At 50.6% G+C, this 16208-nt stretch overlaps 1 protein-coding gene across 1 annotated transcript; it reads left to right on the forward strand.

The window, feature by feature from the left end:
* Positions 1-616: 616 nt before the first annotated feature.
* Positions 617-14770, forward strand: LOC131479000 (uncharacterized). The gene is made up of 9 exons (XM_058659644.1): positions 617-1045; positions 2001-2065; positions 3387-3588; positions 6041-6111; positions 7288-7392; positions 8174-8332; positions 9261-9321; positions 12462-12620; positions 14651-14770. The coding sequence occupies exons 1-9, from the start codon at positions 617-619 to the stop codon at positions 14768-14770; spliced, it is 1371 nt and encodes a 456-aa protein (XP_058515627.1).
* Positions 14771-16208: the final 1438 nt, after the last annotated feature.

Below are 16208 nucleotides of genomic sequence, written 5' to 3' on the forward strand. Positions count from 1 at the left end.
AGCTGCAGTGTTGGATGCTTGCAGTGTGAGTTCACTCCCCTCCATACAGAAGTTGGCTGGTAGCATGCCGTCATCACGGCAGGCGTATACCCTCTGATATGCAAAGCCAGCCGCTTCACGCATATGTGACTCAGCCTGAAGCACATTGATAGGTGCCCAAAATGCGGGGCAATCTCAACACTCAGCAATACGCTGTGACTCTTCTGCTGTCCATTCTCATTAGTATCTTGACTTCTTCAGGAATTTCTCCCTCTGCTGTCTCGCCGGCCAGTTTTGTTCCCGGGTATTCACAACCAATCCCGTAGCGGCACTGGTTTGTAAAAAGTATTCGCCTCTTTCTTCAGGTACCCACTCTGTCTGCACGTCAGGGCGTGCAGACACACACACTGTAATGCCTCGTCGCCCGTGCGGCACGGCAGCCGCCAGGGCTGCAGCACACCTCTTCGTGTCACCCCATAGCAATGGGAGGAGTCTTACTCGTCCAACACTCTGACGTGAGAGCGGCAGCAGACGCCGTGGCGGCAGGAGGGACGTCCGCGGGCAAAGGGGCGCGATCCCTCACGTCGTCGCGTAGTTTCCCGCTTATGCCCCGTACTTCAGCAGTCCTCCCTGCGACATGCGCAGAATTCCCGTATTGGTCAGCGTTGCACAAGTAGAGCGATCGTTCAGGCACCAGAGAGAGCCTTTAGCTGGGAAAAAATCGACTCCATATACACGAAGACAGAGCCGCCTGCAGAGTGGAAATTCTTGGCCACAAGAAGCGCGCAGCAGCAGTAGCAACATGGACAGTAGCAGCGAGAACGTCAGCGTGAGCAGCGCGCTCCGAAAAGTATTGGAGAGCCGAGTAGGCGCAGCCGCACCAGCAAGCGGCATGAGCGCGGCCGAGCAGCTCTTCTTAGAAGAGGGAGCTGAGTGCGGCGTACGTGAAGATGGCCGTGCATGCTGCGATGTGCTCCCGTCTGATGTAATGACCCACGTTCTCCCGCAGTGCCACGCATCTGCTGCTGTTCGCAGCAGTGAGAATGCTGTCCTCTGCGGAGTCCAGGTGAGGCGCCGTTTTTGTGCCTTTTTTGTGTGTTGCCCGTCCCCGGACGTGGCTGCCTTCGAACTTCACAAACACCGACTCGTAATGCCCGGCGTCCAAGTAGTACGATGCTCATCCCCGTGGATGGGGGGACAGAGCGGCCCGCGCGGGGGGAGAGACGAGTTTCGACACACAGAGGGAAGCCTCGTAGACACGAGCGCTACAGGAGCCACGCTAGACAACAGTCCGCAGCGAACAGAGATCTCCTTGTATGTATATGCGTAGTGGACGAACGTAACGCAGGCCAGGGGAGAGAAAGAGTGGCGAGAGAAAGAGAGAGAATAGAATAGAAACACGCATAGAAGGAAAGAGGAAGAGTGAGGTGGCTTTGCGCCTGGAGAGGTGTGCAAAGTATTGAAATATTCACTTCCTGTACGATTTTGCCTTGGCGTGTCTCTCTGCGGCCATTTATGTGATGGGGAACCGTGTGTGTGTTCGTATACGCACAACCCCAACGATCATTGGTATTGGGTTGGACGTGAACTTTAAGCGGCTGTGTTATGTCGTCCTGCAAGCCACAAGCAGCGAGCTTGATCGCGAGGATGACGAAGTCAGCGGTACAGCTACAAGCACACACAAGACGTACTTTTTCTTTTGTTCACAGTGCAGCTGCTCTCAACACTGAGTCAAAGGATCTACTGGGGAGACTGCCTGCAGTCACGTGGTGGTCAATTTGCAGCCTACAGCTACACGCCGTGTGAGTCTTACAGTGCATACGTGCTGCTAGGGGAGCTGTGTTTCGAGAAATCTCCTTGTGTCTGCATGCTCAACCTTTTGGCAAGCCCTCGTGTCAAGCCACTTTTATCGGGCGTTTCAGTCACCATTTTTTGTGTGCTGAGTGCATTGTGTCTTCTCTCTTTCTTTTGCACATCGTTTTTCCCGTTCTCTCTTATCTCTCTGCCGCCTTGCGTTGCAGTTGCAGGTTGGGAAACCGTCCGCTCTTGCTCCTGGTGAAGGAATCGTATTTCTTGGTATCGACTGGTGAGTTCCTGCGTCTTGCTAGCAGCACAGAGCAGCCCCTCGTGGACGTAGTGGCAGTCCCGTCGACAGTGTCTACCGATGCTTGCTGTTGTGCACGTGAAAAAAAAGCGGTCTCTCGCTCTAATGGTTCTATCACATAACGTATCGTGGGCTTCCTTCTTGAGTGTGTCATACACGTTAAAATTTCTACACAAAGGAGAAAAGAGCGCGGGTGGGAGGAGGGGGCGCAGCGCTGGCAAAGGTCGGTCACAACTGTGTCCCGGTGCTGAAGGAGTATTCGCTTTGTTGTATATCCTTTGTGTGCTTGGAGAGAGTGAACGGTTTGCAAGAGCTTCTGGCGGCTGCCGAGGCCGCAGGCCTTCTAGCTCTTACTGACTCTTCAAAAGTGCTTTTGGCTGGCAGACACATACCTCCCCACAACTACTTGCCGTATGTGATGGTCGTACCAGGGTGCTGGCGGCAATATGCTGGCTTCCAGCATACAAAAGAAAGGCGCATGCTGTCTATGGTTCGTCAGATACTAGCGCAACTTTTTCAAGGAAGTGACTTATCACTCTTACGCAGAAGGAAGTAGAGAAAGTGCAACCGGCAACAGGGACAAATGCACACCTGAGGGAATACTGACACCGCCGGAAAAAAACGATTGCATGTAAATCATGCTCTCAACGCCCCACTGCCGAATGATCGTGCGTTAACTGGACTGTGCAGGAACAAAAATACACAGAGACTAGGGCCGCGTTGGAGTCATAATAGCAAGGATATATGCACAGGGGTATACGTATGTGGAGGCGTTGTTGCGGGCCATGACCACACGCGGCGAGCGGTCTACACAATAGTGGCCATGTTGCCTGCATATGTGATTGATATATATATATATATATGTATATACAGAGAAAGAGGAAGAGACAGAGAGAGATTCACGTATATACGTACAAACTGTTGATACGTCAGTGCGGAGCTGACCTACTGTTGGTACGGCAATGCGTAGCTAACCTACATGCAGATTAAGGGGATTACGGAGGGAAGCAGGACAGACTAGCTCGTTTATACATATATATAGAGGGAGAGAGAGGAAGGAAGAAAGAAATTAAGAAGGGAAGAAAGATAGACGGGGAAGACGAAGCGTGAAGGGTTTTGGCGGCTACTTTTCTCGTGGTCTGAAGGCTACAGATTGCACCGTGTCTGCCGGCAGAACCACAAGACGTGGTTTAGCGCGTACGCCTGGGGCTTGTAGAGGCCTGTGCGTTGCACGCCTATGTTTATGTATATACGTGTATACGATCTTGTGTCCACACACCTGCGTGTATTTGCGGTGACGCAGCGCTGCTGCTGTGGGACCGCGAGTAGGAGGTGGAGGTGCGGCAGGAGCAAGGGGCCCCAGCGATTTTGCTGAAGGGACCGGAGGATCGCAGCGCATGCAGTCCTTATTGGTAGATTTGATGCTTGGGCCCGCCGCAATCGATAAATCCAAGCTGTGCATTCTCCCTGGAAAGCTATGCTTTCACGTGTACATCGACTGCATGGTAAGCTCGACCCTACATATATATGTGCATATATATATATATATGTATATATATTGTCCTATTCGTATGTGTATATATATGTAAGTATACGGAATGTGTCTGCATATACAGAACGTGCGTGCCTCTATGCACGACATGTGGTGTTTCGTGTGCTGCAGGAATATTCGAAGTCTGCGTCATTCGCGGGATGTTATGCTGGCACGTACACACCGACTGCGTGGGTTTCAATGTCTGTAGAAATACGTGTGCATGTACGAAGAGACGAATGGCTCCGTCCGGCCGTCTGTCACCTCGTTTGCAGTCGACGAAACTAAGGTCTGCATTCTTCGTGGAGAGAGATAGTATTACGTATATATAGACAGCGTAGTAGCTCTTGAACTGCGTGTGAGTGTGTTTACATTTATAGGTGCACGACCGTCTGTGTCCGGCTTGTAGTTCTTTCCTGTCCATCCTCGCTTTCTCGTAGTCACTACCTAGCATAGATCTGTGGCCCAGTCGCGGCGCTGAGCAGAATACCAGGGTCTCTTATTATAAGTCTGGGAGACCGCCGTTTCGAGTGTTTGTAGAGCAGTTACTCTCGAACGCATTTCTGTTGCACTCCAGATGTACATCCCAGCGACAGTTATCTGCGCACCTACGGTTATGTGCACCAATAGTTTCCTGTGTGCTCGATCTGGACATGCGCTGTGCGGTGAGCGCGTGTCTTTGTGGCGGCGACTTCATGTATGTTTACCCCTACGCCTTGATTTGTAGACGTATACCCGTTTAGTTGGCGACATGCATCGCTTTCTGCGTATCCTTTTTAAATATACTTTCGTGTTTATATCGACCTAGTTCTTGTACATGCGTGTTTGTATAGCGCTTGATCTTAGGCGTTAGAAAGAGAGTCAGGCTTCGGCTGCGCACCGCGGGACATGTTTCAATACCTTGAGCATGCGCAGGCATGTGAAAGTGCGCTTTTCCTTCTGCACACACAGGGCGCGTACTGTACCTAATTTCTTCTTTTCAATCAGTACCAGAGAGCTCCGTGTGGTCTGTACACACGCATATACCCGCACTTGTAGCGACCTATGCAAGAGTGTGTGTGTGTGTATATATATGTGAGGAGGGAAAAGAGGTAAACACCTCAGCTTTTGATTTCCTGTACACCTGATTAACTTACTGAATATTAAAGGCAGCTCTCGCAGCGCTTCGTGGCTTCAGAGCGGAGAATGGAGACTTACTATAGCTGTACCGACGTTGCCCGGAGGGCTGCGCGAACGCACGTGGTAGTAAGCAAGAAGCGAGCATGACTTTAAAATACCTGAGGGGATATTCTGTTGACCTCGGCTTTCTTTCCAGTATGTGTCAATGTACTTCTGTTGCATGAGCGGCGCGCCGCTCATCCATATTTATCGGTATCGAGTGGAGCTGTTTCTTACGTACTTGCGACGATGGTATCTCGTAATAGCGCAGTGACGCCTCAGCAAAGCAGGCACCCGCCAGTCTTTGCAGACGAGCTGCTGGCGAAGGCGCGCTGAGATGCACAAACTCCTGCGGACCAGTTTTTGGTGTGGCGCTGTCGTTCTAGCCCTGCCGCATCTGACTTGAGGCTTGAAGCAATAGTGACATTCTTACGTATCAAGTGGCCGACACATTCACCACCAATATTCTTACTCTGGTGTTAGTGCCACTCCAGTGTGCCGTAAACGCATGCTATCACGTGTTTGAGTACACTCTGGATGTCTTTCCGGGCGCACTCCAAGCCTGCAGTTTTCCCGCTACCGCGTGCCTGAAGCCTAGTTCTACACCTATTTCCGTGGGTGGCGTCACAGCAGCTCCTTTGGGCGTGCCTTCTGCTGCTCCACGTACAACTCTACACGCTGCCTAATAGATGTTTCAAGGCGGCGCCGCTCGCGTAAGGCACGCAGAACGCAAAGTGAGACGAATCAATTCTTCGCTACTTCCTTCATGATGCGGGGTGCAAGTTGCCGTACACATGCATCCCATATGTGGAAGACAGTCCACGTCGCCCTCGCACTGGCCGATAATCGTGTTGCATGCGTGCTCAATTGTGTGTAGCGGCGTTTTGTGGGCAGAGACCCGCGTTAGCATTGGCGTTTTCTCAGCCTTTCAATGAGGTCTTCGCAGTCCGATGAATGGTGCTGTATCTTCCCGAAGAGACTTTTCGTTAGTGATGTGTCCACAAGATGTTGATTCTTCCCTCTTCCCCTTATGCAAGTGTCATACTGCTTTGATTACACACGCCTTCCTTTCCTACTAGAAGACGCCCGTCTTGCTTGAGCTTTTGAGACCGTTTTCGTCGCGGCCGTTGATGAGTTCATATCGCGAAAAGACGTCGGCGTGCTGTCCGCCTGTAGTTCCCGTTGCTGCTCTTTTACTCGTCGTGTAGCGACGACGCCATTGTGATTTCCACTTTCCTTGTGAGAGCTCATCTGCTGGCTTTCGTCAGGTTCTAATGGCGGGGGGAAGCCTTCTCGACGCGCTCAGCCTTTCAATCGTGGCTGCGCTGCGCACGCTAATGTACGTCTGAGACTTCGCAACACAGATACCTTCATACAAGGGATCCTCTTAGGATTCAAAGCTACATACGTCTATACGTTCGCGGGAGTGTGTGTTTGTGTGTATGTGTGCGTGGTCTGCCCTTATACGCACAGCAGTTGCGACGTAGTATCAGAATTGCCGCGTGTCTGAATGCAGGAACATAGATAATATCCGCCCAACCATAGCTACACGTTCTGCGCCGGCGACGTTCTAGTCGCACGCCTCTGGGCAGCCGGCCGCTAAGGCTCTTCAGTCTCGCAGCGCTGGGCAGCCATGATACTGCTAATACGATCTGAGCACAGAAAGCGTAAGAGCGTTCGTCACATGCTCGTATAGACGGTTCTGCGTGTTGCTGGGAACGTCACGTGTGTTACCAGTCGTACTACTACTACTACTACGTGTACGCAAATCTTCACGTGTTATCACGTGTGAACGTGAGGGTACGGGCGTCTATAGCTCTATGCGTCCTGTGTAGGTATACGAAGACATACAGAAGCCAATTTTTTTGTCTCTAGCTACAAACCTAGGTAAACGGTTGCGGTGCACGCAGCTGTCAGGTATTTCGCGACCAAGGAGGCACGGATATGGATGCAGAATACGTGAACACTGGGTCATAGCTGTTCGGCGCGCGCGCACATGCACGCGTGCTTGAGGGATGAGCCTCTGTAGAAGGATCATACACGTGCGCAATAAAGGACTGCCGGGTTTAGCGTGCTTCCCGTACAGCTGGCGCTGCAGCGCAGCTGGACGGGCGCTTTTGTAATTGCTTACGAGCAGACACTTGAGTGTCTAGCTCTTCATTCACACGTGTGCTTTGCCACTATTCGCAGCACGTCAACGCAGCATTGACGCACACTTACATTCTTAGATACATACATACGTATATGCGTAGATACATCAAAATGTAGACACTTACATACATACATGCCTACATACACGGATAGTTACGTACCTAACATCGGTAGTTGTTATGGGGTGCACGCATTAAAAATCAACCAAGATCGCGTAGCTGTGTCAGCGCTGATATGTACACACGTACATAACATTGTTAAACGTTATGTGTTGCACGCTTCCAAAATCAGCGAAAGGTGCGTAGCTGTATCAGCGATGATCTACACCTGTATATTGACTCAAACTCGGTTGCGCATGATACAGCCTACCCAACGTATTTGTGGAGACCGACGAGGAGGATGAGGACGAGAAAGAGGGCGATGAAGGCGAAGGAGACAACGCGATTTTGAACGTCGCTTGCGACGAGCGGTAAGGAGGGCGCGGATATTCACAGCCGCACTGCATCACTCAACACAAGTAGCCACATATATGACAATTATGGTAACTTGCGCAGAGTCGTCGGGCGGTAGCAGCTCAAAGCAGCAGACCTTGTAGCGCGAATGTACGCTAGAAAGGAAAGACGGTGCTGAGGGAGAGGATAGGCCTAAGATTTGCCCAGTGCTCCTGTGCTGCTGCTGCTGCTATTACCCTCTTTCGAGTTCTATACACGAACGTGGCTTGTAGGGAGGAAGTTTCAAGGCAGCTCCTTTGTTGTAATCGCCCGCGGTAGTGCCGTTGTTTTCGATGGCACACACACATTTTACATGACAAGACTCTGTTAACAAGCATGGCTGGCTGCGTATATGTGGGCTGACGGATCCTTCGTATGAGGGATAATTATTGCTGGAGTACATGCTACAGTATTCTACAAGACACTATTTCGCTGCACAGATGCGTGGAACCGCCCACTGGAAGACCTGGAATTTCCGCAAAAACGGTAGATGGCTGCTCTCCCTTCAAACATTGATGAGCCTCTCCAGGCCCAGTCTCTGAAGACGGGGAGAGTGTCGTCGCAGACAACGCATCCTGTGCTTATTGGTCTCTCCGCACTTGTGTTGCTGCTGCTAGTCCACCTGGGTGCTGTTGCTGCTGCTGCTGGCGTTCTGGTCCTCGTCTGCAGCGGCCGCTACAAAACTCTGGACCTATTTCTTCCCCTCCTCCTCCTCCGCCGTATCCTCTTGCTGCTGCCGTTCTAGCTTCTTTTTTGCAGACCCCATGATGTTAGCGTGCGACTGCAGTGTTACATATACAGCTATATCAGGCAGATCCACCGAAACCTGAAGGGGGAGGTAAACACCTCTATACTTCCATACACACATGGTGGACATAACAATCGTGTACCTGCTGACGTGCGCGGTCTCATCCGTTTGTAAGCTCAAGCCCCTACAAGTAACGCCTTCATCAGTTCGTTTCTGCTGCCAGCAGTGCTTCTCCCCGGCGGTATTCTTAGTCATTTTCCACCGCGTAGCCCCTTTCCTGTTGCTGTGCGTGCTTCAAGTGGTTTGCCTCTTCTTCACTACTATTACCGTACTGAGCCTACTTGGCGCTCATTGCAGTGTGTGTGGCTCTCACTTTGTGGCCGCTTTGCTTCTTGTAACGCTTGTGGTAATCTCCTCTGTTATTCTCTCTTCTCTGCTAGTGTTGCTTTTTTTTGACTGCCAGCGATTCTTGTGGTGCTGCTGTTGCTCTCAGCTAGTAGCCTCCCTTTGATGCCCTTGTTGCTGCTGCAGTATTACGCAGTGTTTACTTCACAGCCGTTCTTGAGTTAGTTATCGCACCTGCTGCCGAAACATGTGGTTCACAGCTTCGCAGGGGGAGGCTGCTGCTGGTGTTACGCGCCTGCGGGGAATCACCCTGGTTGCTGCAAGCGCTGTCTATCCTGCCGGTCCTGCGCAGCTGCTGGTGCTTCCGTCATGTATTACTGCTGTCTCTGTGCTACCCTAAAGTGTCCATTGCTCTCTGTGTTTCCAGCATTCAGCCTAAACTGATTTCAGCATCACACTTCTTGAGGCTGAGAGGCTTTTCTGTCTTCCCGTGCTTGAGAGGTCTCCTTCATATTCTGGTGTCTTCGCTACGACTCAGCCCCGCGTGCTTATGCACCTCTGACGTACCATCCTACCTAACGTACCGCGGGTCACGTGTCTCCGCTCACTGCAAAACTCATCCTTCATGAGTCGGTGAATACTTTCTCCTCCTTTTCTGCCTGTGCGGGCTTTCTTGGGCTTACGGCCGGGTCTTTTTTGAAAACGTCGTATTCACATGCGTGCGCTGTGTAGCTGTATACTGATCCTTAACAGAGAGACAGCCGGAACGCCTTTTCCTGCCAGCAACATTCCCCTCATCGTCACGGTCGGACAGGTAAAATGATTTTGTCTCAGCTACCGCGCCTCAAGTAGACGTGTCTGCAAGACTCACACTGGGTTTTTCTTATCTTCCTATTTTCTTTCAGGACCCCTAACTTACATGCATATGGGTTGTCGTAATTATCATACATGCTCTGTGGAACACAAGGGCTTGGGCAGCACCCGCAAGGAGGATTCACGTGTGTGCATGTAATTCTGAGTGAGCGTTTGTAGCCACAAACGTGCGTGTCTCTGTCTCGGAGTGTCTGTGTGTGTGTGTGCGTGTGTGCGTGTAAGTAGTGCATACCCCTTCATATGTGTCTACAAGGGGCTCTATCGGATATTCTGCGTTGTTGTAAACTTCTTTTGCGGCGGCCCCAGGAAAAGCAAATGTGTCTTATCGTCCTTCATACGTCCGTGTGATATCACGGCTCTGTCGCATTGCAGAACACTAGCTCAGCTCGATGCTCTTGCGGGCAGCAGATTTAGCCGCTGCTTGTTCGAAAAGGTGCCTGCAGCCGTGCATGTATGGCGGGAGGTGTACGCTGGATATACCTGCGACGGTCCTGCTCTCAGCAGGTAGGAGTATGGGCTCGTTTGATGTTATGCACAGATATAGCCACTCTTCCGATGTACAAGTGCAAGTAGTGGCAGTTCCTCTTGCGCTTCGCCGGTCTGATCCGCTGGTCGATAGTGGCCGCGTCCAGTTGCGTTGGCCCTGTACCTGTATGATGGTCGCACAAACACGTATCAGCTGCTGCAGAGCCTTCCAGGGGCCCGTACGTACATTCGACCTTCTCGACAAGAGTGAGAGTCGAGCTTGAACTCAGGGAGAGGGCGTTCAACACGTACAGAGATGTACACATTGGTAGTTCCGCGGCAGTATATCTTGCATTCAGTACGTGTAAGCATGTACACATGGGTAAAGCGGTAGTATATCTGGCGCGTGTGCACTCGCCGAGAATACTTTCGAACGTGTTGGACATACTGGAATACTGCATCTAAGTGGCATCTGTGCTCTCACGTGAGTATAAAGCATACGATCTTAAGCTGAAAAGCTCTTCTCTACTACTGTCGAGTCCCATGCAGAAACTGTCATCGTGCTTCCGGCAGCTCCCACCGAGCAACATACGAAACAAGAAACTAAACTTTTTTTTGCATCCTCTTCTACACCACTTTCTTCCGCATGTGCGTCTACGCAGATAGGGCTCTATTCATTGACTTTCCGCATGTGCGTGCACCTTGTACATTTCTACTGGTTAGGCACTTCCAGTTACACTCTGTTAGCGATGTGACGTCTTCCCTCTAATGCCTAGAAAGCTCCAATACAAGTGATTCTCGTACTGACGGAGTCAACCACCCGCGTTTTATTGTGAGGCAGTCGCCCATTGTACACAGTTACTCTTCCACCGTCTTGCTGAGAACGGCCTCCGATAGTTTTCTCCTACTTTGTTGTGGGAATGCAAAGAGTTCCATGTCTTCCGTGCACGGCTGACAGGACCAGGAAGATTTTACGCAGACATAACGTAAGATCACGCATATTGACACACGGTACTCGAGTGACTCACAGCTCTGCAAGTTTCAAAGGCGTGGTGTATTATAGCTAGCTCCGCAGGAGCAAGGAAACCTGTGTGCCTCGCTATATAGTCTCTATTCCTCGCTACATGCTCGTCATGTGTACTTGCAGATACGCGGTGTATCTTACCTCTGTACTACTTCGTGGAATCCGAACAAAACGCTTTTCATTACGCCTGTACCCACGAATCTAGAATGGTCTCAAATGAGACCACTCTTATACATGTGGACTTACTATTGCATGAGCCGCATGCGCTTGCACAAGTATCAAAAAGCGACTCTCACGTGGACTCATCCACAGAAGTATAAAAGGCCTATCTTTCCAAGTGCTTGCGTGTGTCAAACACACACGTGGTCGGCAGTGGGGAAGCTTCTAGAGCTATGGAATAGTACTTGGAGCCCGATGCATAGGGGCAAAAGTGCCGCTGGCAACTGCGAACTGTCTTCTCGCTTTCATGAATGGTCCTGCCAACTGGGTTGACAAAAAAGTGATACTGTGCAACAGCGTTTACCTGGTGATATTGACCTGTCATGCGTCCAACTCAGTCCACCACCCGTGTGATCACCATATCTATATTGCTACGCATATACACATGCGAATGCGTATACTATCGCGAACAGCCGCACCACTAGCAAAGTAGAGCTGGCTGAGACTGACCCTAAAAAAGATGTATGCAGCAACATGCACGTACAATTACGTAGACTTGTTTAGCATCTGTGCTCTCATACAGTTGTGGACGTGCATGCACATCGATATTCCGCGAAACTTGCCTATCATCACTGCGTGCTTGGAGACGCATACGAACATATACAAGTGCATAGCACCGTATTTAGGTAAATGGGCGCCCATATATATTAACAGGTCCCCCCGCGCGCCTCTAGGGACTCGAACAGCATGTTTTGGAGGTTATACCAGTGTAGCAGAGAGCACAGATGGACGTACATACGTATAGGTAGTCATATATATGTGTGGATGTACGTATGTATGAGTGTGTGCCTTATGTGGAGCTTCCGTCGGCTAATAATGGGGAGCATGAACCTGTACATGTAAAACGCAGAAGAAGTTCATTGTCTGATTAACAAGATACCTAGCAGGGCTGCGTAAGCCTCTATCAAATGCAGGGTCCGCTGTAGGCGACTGCACCGTGCTGCCATAAGCGGCAACCAGTCACGTGATCGGCTGTGACCGGGTGACCCGGGAAGTTTGTGTAGACACGCGTAATATGCGACTGTGTATACGTGTACAGGCACGTACGTATCAAGATTAGCTCTCCGCAGCAGTCACTAGGAGACAGGCGCCTCCATTCGAACAGCAGATGCACGTGCTTGTTGACGAAAGAGAGGCTCACAAAGCAAGCGCCTAAGCCGTCACCCGCTTGCCCACTCCGAGCACCATATTCTCAATTTGCTTATCTCTTGTGTCATTGCAGGAAAGCGGTGACTTACAATCTTCGAAAACGTTAGGTTTCAACGCTGGTGGCAGCTTGTGCTATCACGTCTTCGCCTCCTCGTTTCCAGAGCGTTCGTTCACGCAGCCAATCGTGTTGTACGTTTCGCTTCTCTGCTCCTCTCTGTTTTCAGATAGGCCGTCACTATGTATGGGATATGCGGGCCAGCGAGGAAGCGGCGTGCAGCAGCCGCCTTGCGGTGGCTGTTACATCTCAAGGTCTTAAAAGTGTCGGTTTGCAAACGTTGGGAAACTCGCTCGTCGATCCTGCAACCTTTTCGTCTCTCATGGTGGTCAGCAAGAGACGCGTCCACGCATCGCACGGAGATAGCATGCAAGATTACACCCACAGAGGAATCACTACTTGTGACCTCGGCGCGCATGGGATGGTTATCATCTACACGCGTGTTCGCGTGTGATTATTGTCCCATGAGCATCTGCTTCTAGTACAGAACCTTTCGCGTGCGTGTTCTCATGTGTAAATGAGTGCGCGTGGCGGTTGAGGGGAAATGTCTGGTGGAGCTTACACCCTCGGTCGTCAGAGCAAGGGAGATACTGAAAACAGTGCGGCTTTCACGTGAGAGGGGGGTGCTTTTTTGTCGCGCTTCTGCCCGTAAAGACAAAGCCGCAGCGTTTCACCAGCAACAGCAGCAGCGGCCCCAACCTCGAGGCCCAGAAGGAGAATGACGCAGTGCTGGCTGCCCCTGCGTGCGTTACACGTCTTCCCAGACAAGACAGCACACGAATAGATGTCGATATCTGGGGATGGGTAAACTTGAATAGGTACACTCTCTACTCGACTAGGAAACTCAGGGCAGACGTGATGAGTGCCAGCTCGACCTTGTGATGGCAGTAGACGTGTGTGTATAATTCTAAGCACCGATTAGACAAGAGCTGAGTGACCAGAGACTTTTTGCATTCACGTTAGCATGTTCGGTGAAACCACCTTACGATAACACACAAACAGAGACACTACTGCAACATTGTGTTTACGGATCTACGCATATTTTGCGGGGAGTAGCGACTTACCGAAGAAGTGCGCTTGTGCATCATGGCTTTGCAGTCATTCTTCGAAGAAGATCCTTCCACGTATGGGGGGGGAGTGATGCTGCCCAGGAGGCTAAATAGTCTCGGTGCGTGCATGCGGCTTATTAGATGCTATACGCACAGGATATACGCACAAGATTCAGACTTCGGCGTAGATACAGGCTACATGCCTCACATGAGTTACCACGTTATGGTATAAATTTCCCGTATATTCCTAACACGCCTACACTCTGCAGGTGATGTCACCAGGGTGGCGACTGTGCCAACTTTCATCGCTGCCTTCCACACAGATCTCCACCTTTTTTTCCGTCGGCTACGGCTGAGCAGCGTATACTATCGTGGTAATATGGCCGTGGGCGCTAATTCAAGTGTGTTGCGTACGACCGGGAGATATACGAAGCTGTCTGCGCATTTTTAGGCGCGATCTCGTAGCTACAAAGACATGAAGGCCTTGACGTTTACGTGCAAACATCTAACTTGTTGTATGGAAGTGATTTGACTGGTCTCGGCTATGAGTACCATCTGTCTGGAGGCGAGTAAGCCGTCCAGTACCGATCCCATGTATAGAAATGGTCTGTATTTGCATGGTTTTTTGCTGAGTATTTACCTGTAGCCGTTGCGTAAAGTGAGCGATGACAAACGTGCACGAGTGCATACGTGGCAGATTTCTATATATACATATGTATAAATATAAATACATGTATGCATGTTTATTAATGATGTATGCATATATCTTTACATCTGTATGTATGGGCAGATTTCTGAATGTATATATGCATGCATGGATGTACGTGTAAGCCTAAAAGCTCGCCTTTAGGTTCAGGTTGTTTAAACTGCACCGTGTGTAAACTTTGTCCGTCCATAGTGACATGAAGTTGTCTCCACTTCTTGAGATGCTACCTTTACTGTGGAGCTCCATGTAAAATCCAGCCTTCTTCTACATGCGTTCGTCAAGTCGCCATCTGCCAATTATTAGGAATTAAAACAAATTGTGCGGGCTTCCACAAGCGAGGCGGCCTGTCGTATGGGCTTCCAGATTGTTGATAGCACCTGACGCGCCGTTGCTCCGTCACAGGCGTGGCTGCGGTTATCCGGATGGGCGCTCCCTGAAACATGTGTTTGAAGTTCACTCCTGTAGATGTGGCTTTCATGACTTTCGCTCCTATACAGTGACGCACGTGCTTGCGCATTGGTAAACTGACCTGTCCCCGCCGTCTCCCAAACAAAATCTCCTTTATCATTCTCAGTATGGAATGTTTGACTGTCTTGCATGCAGAGCTCACAGCGCGTCTGCGGAGAACTCTTCAACCGTTTAGAAGAGCGTCTGCGCATTCAGCGGCGTCAGCAGCGGCAGCAACAGCTGCATGCCTTCATGGAAATGATGCAGGAGTTGTAGTCTCACAATGAGCTGCCTTCGTCGCCCGCGCGCTGTGCAGCAGGCTTTTCAGGACATTGCTTATCTAATCCCGTTGTCATGGCACAGTCGCAATAAATATGTGACGAAAACGGCCCAAGGTGCTGACACTGATAAAATAGTGAGGCAGAAACTACCGTACTACACGGCACCTGCATGTGCATGCGTGTGTTCGTACGCGGCGTATGTGCATTCAGTATATAGGCAGCTGAATATCTGTCTCTGCTTTCATGCTGCTGAGGGAGCCAGCCGTACGAGGGATGCAGTCTTGTGTATCCCCAATGTTCAGATGTTGCAGTCTGAAAATTTGGTCCGCCTATGTACCTGCATGTACGTGCGTGTGTGTGAACACCTATGTGGTACACCTGGAAACGACGCACAGCTTGGGTGAGCTACTGAGCTCGTGTGAAACATCATGCATATATGTTCGCGGTCTACGCCATTCATGACGAAGTTTTTAATCTGATGTTCCACGTTTCTAAAGTTCAGGATGTGCTATTTACAGATGAGCTACAATCAACCGAATGCAGAGGCTCCGTGCTCGTTCATGCACTGGCACGACGTTGACGCATCTAGGCCCCGTTTCTGTGGACAGCTGGTGTTTCCTACTCTGCTACCGCTGTCAACCCCTACGCGTCCAACGAGACGCTGGCTTTGTTAGACAATTCCTTAAGGGTATCTCTACTAGAGAAATACGTGATTACACCCTGACCCACTCGCGCTAAGTACTGTGTGTAGGTCGATGCCTGTTAGCGTAGGCAAGCATCAACGAGCGACAGCTACGGCCGCGTCGGGGACGTTTGCGGGTGCAACAGTGTACGCTCCTTGTGATTATCATGCTCCTAATTCATGCATGCATGAATTGTGTACACGTATAGACGTGTAGGGAACCCGCATGCCCCATAGTTTTTTACTTCGATTGTAGCTATCTCGCGTGCCCCGCTGCCGAACGGCGGCTATGGCGTGTCTACTCTTGCAGCTGTAGTGCTAATGATGGTGAATCAACATTGTTTTGAAACAAGAGTTTAAAAGTAGGTAAGGCTAGGATCATCAGCTATGTTGTATGGAGGTGTCGCGTGCGTTTTACACGGTTCACCGTATGATGTCCGCCCAACACTTCTCACCTCAGTACGGGCAACGCGGAGTTAGTCTGCAGCTGCACAGCTTTGCACGCAATTCCGACCAGCGAGAGCTATCCCAAGCAAACCCACTTCCTTTCGATATTCTTTAACGGCATGAATACATCATTACATTAAAACGACATCCCGGTGGTAGCGTTGCGAACTCCTCTATGACTAAGCTTGAATAACGATCAACCTCACAACTTGCAGCACCAGATCCCTAGTGTCTCGCACTGTGTGCGCGGAAGGCCGAGAACGCAGCTGACGGTGTGACGCAGTCCGTTCTTTGACCTCGTCTT

This window comes from Ochotona princeps, unplaced genomic scaffold (assembly GCF_030435755.1).
Source record: "Ochotona princeps isolate mOchPri1 unplaced genomic scaffold, mOchPri1.hap1 HAP1_SCAFFOLD_3548, whole genome shotgun sequence".
NCBI lineage: Eukaryota > Metazoa > Chordata > Mammalia > Lagomorpha > Ochotonidae > Ochotona > Ochotona princeps.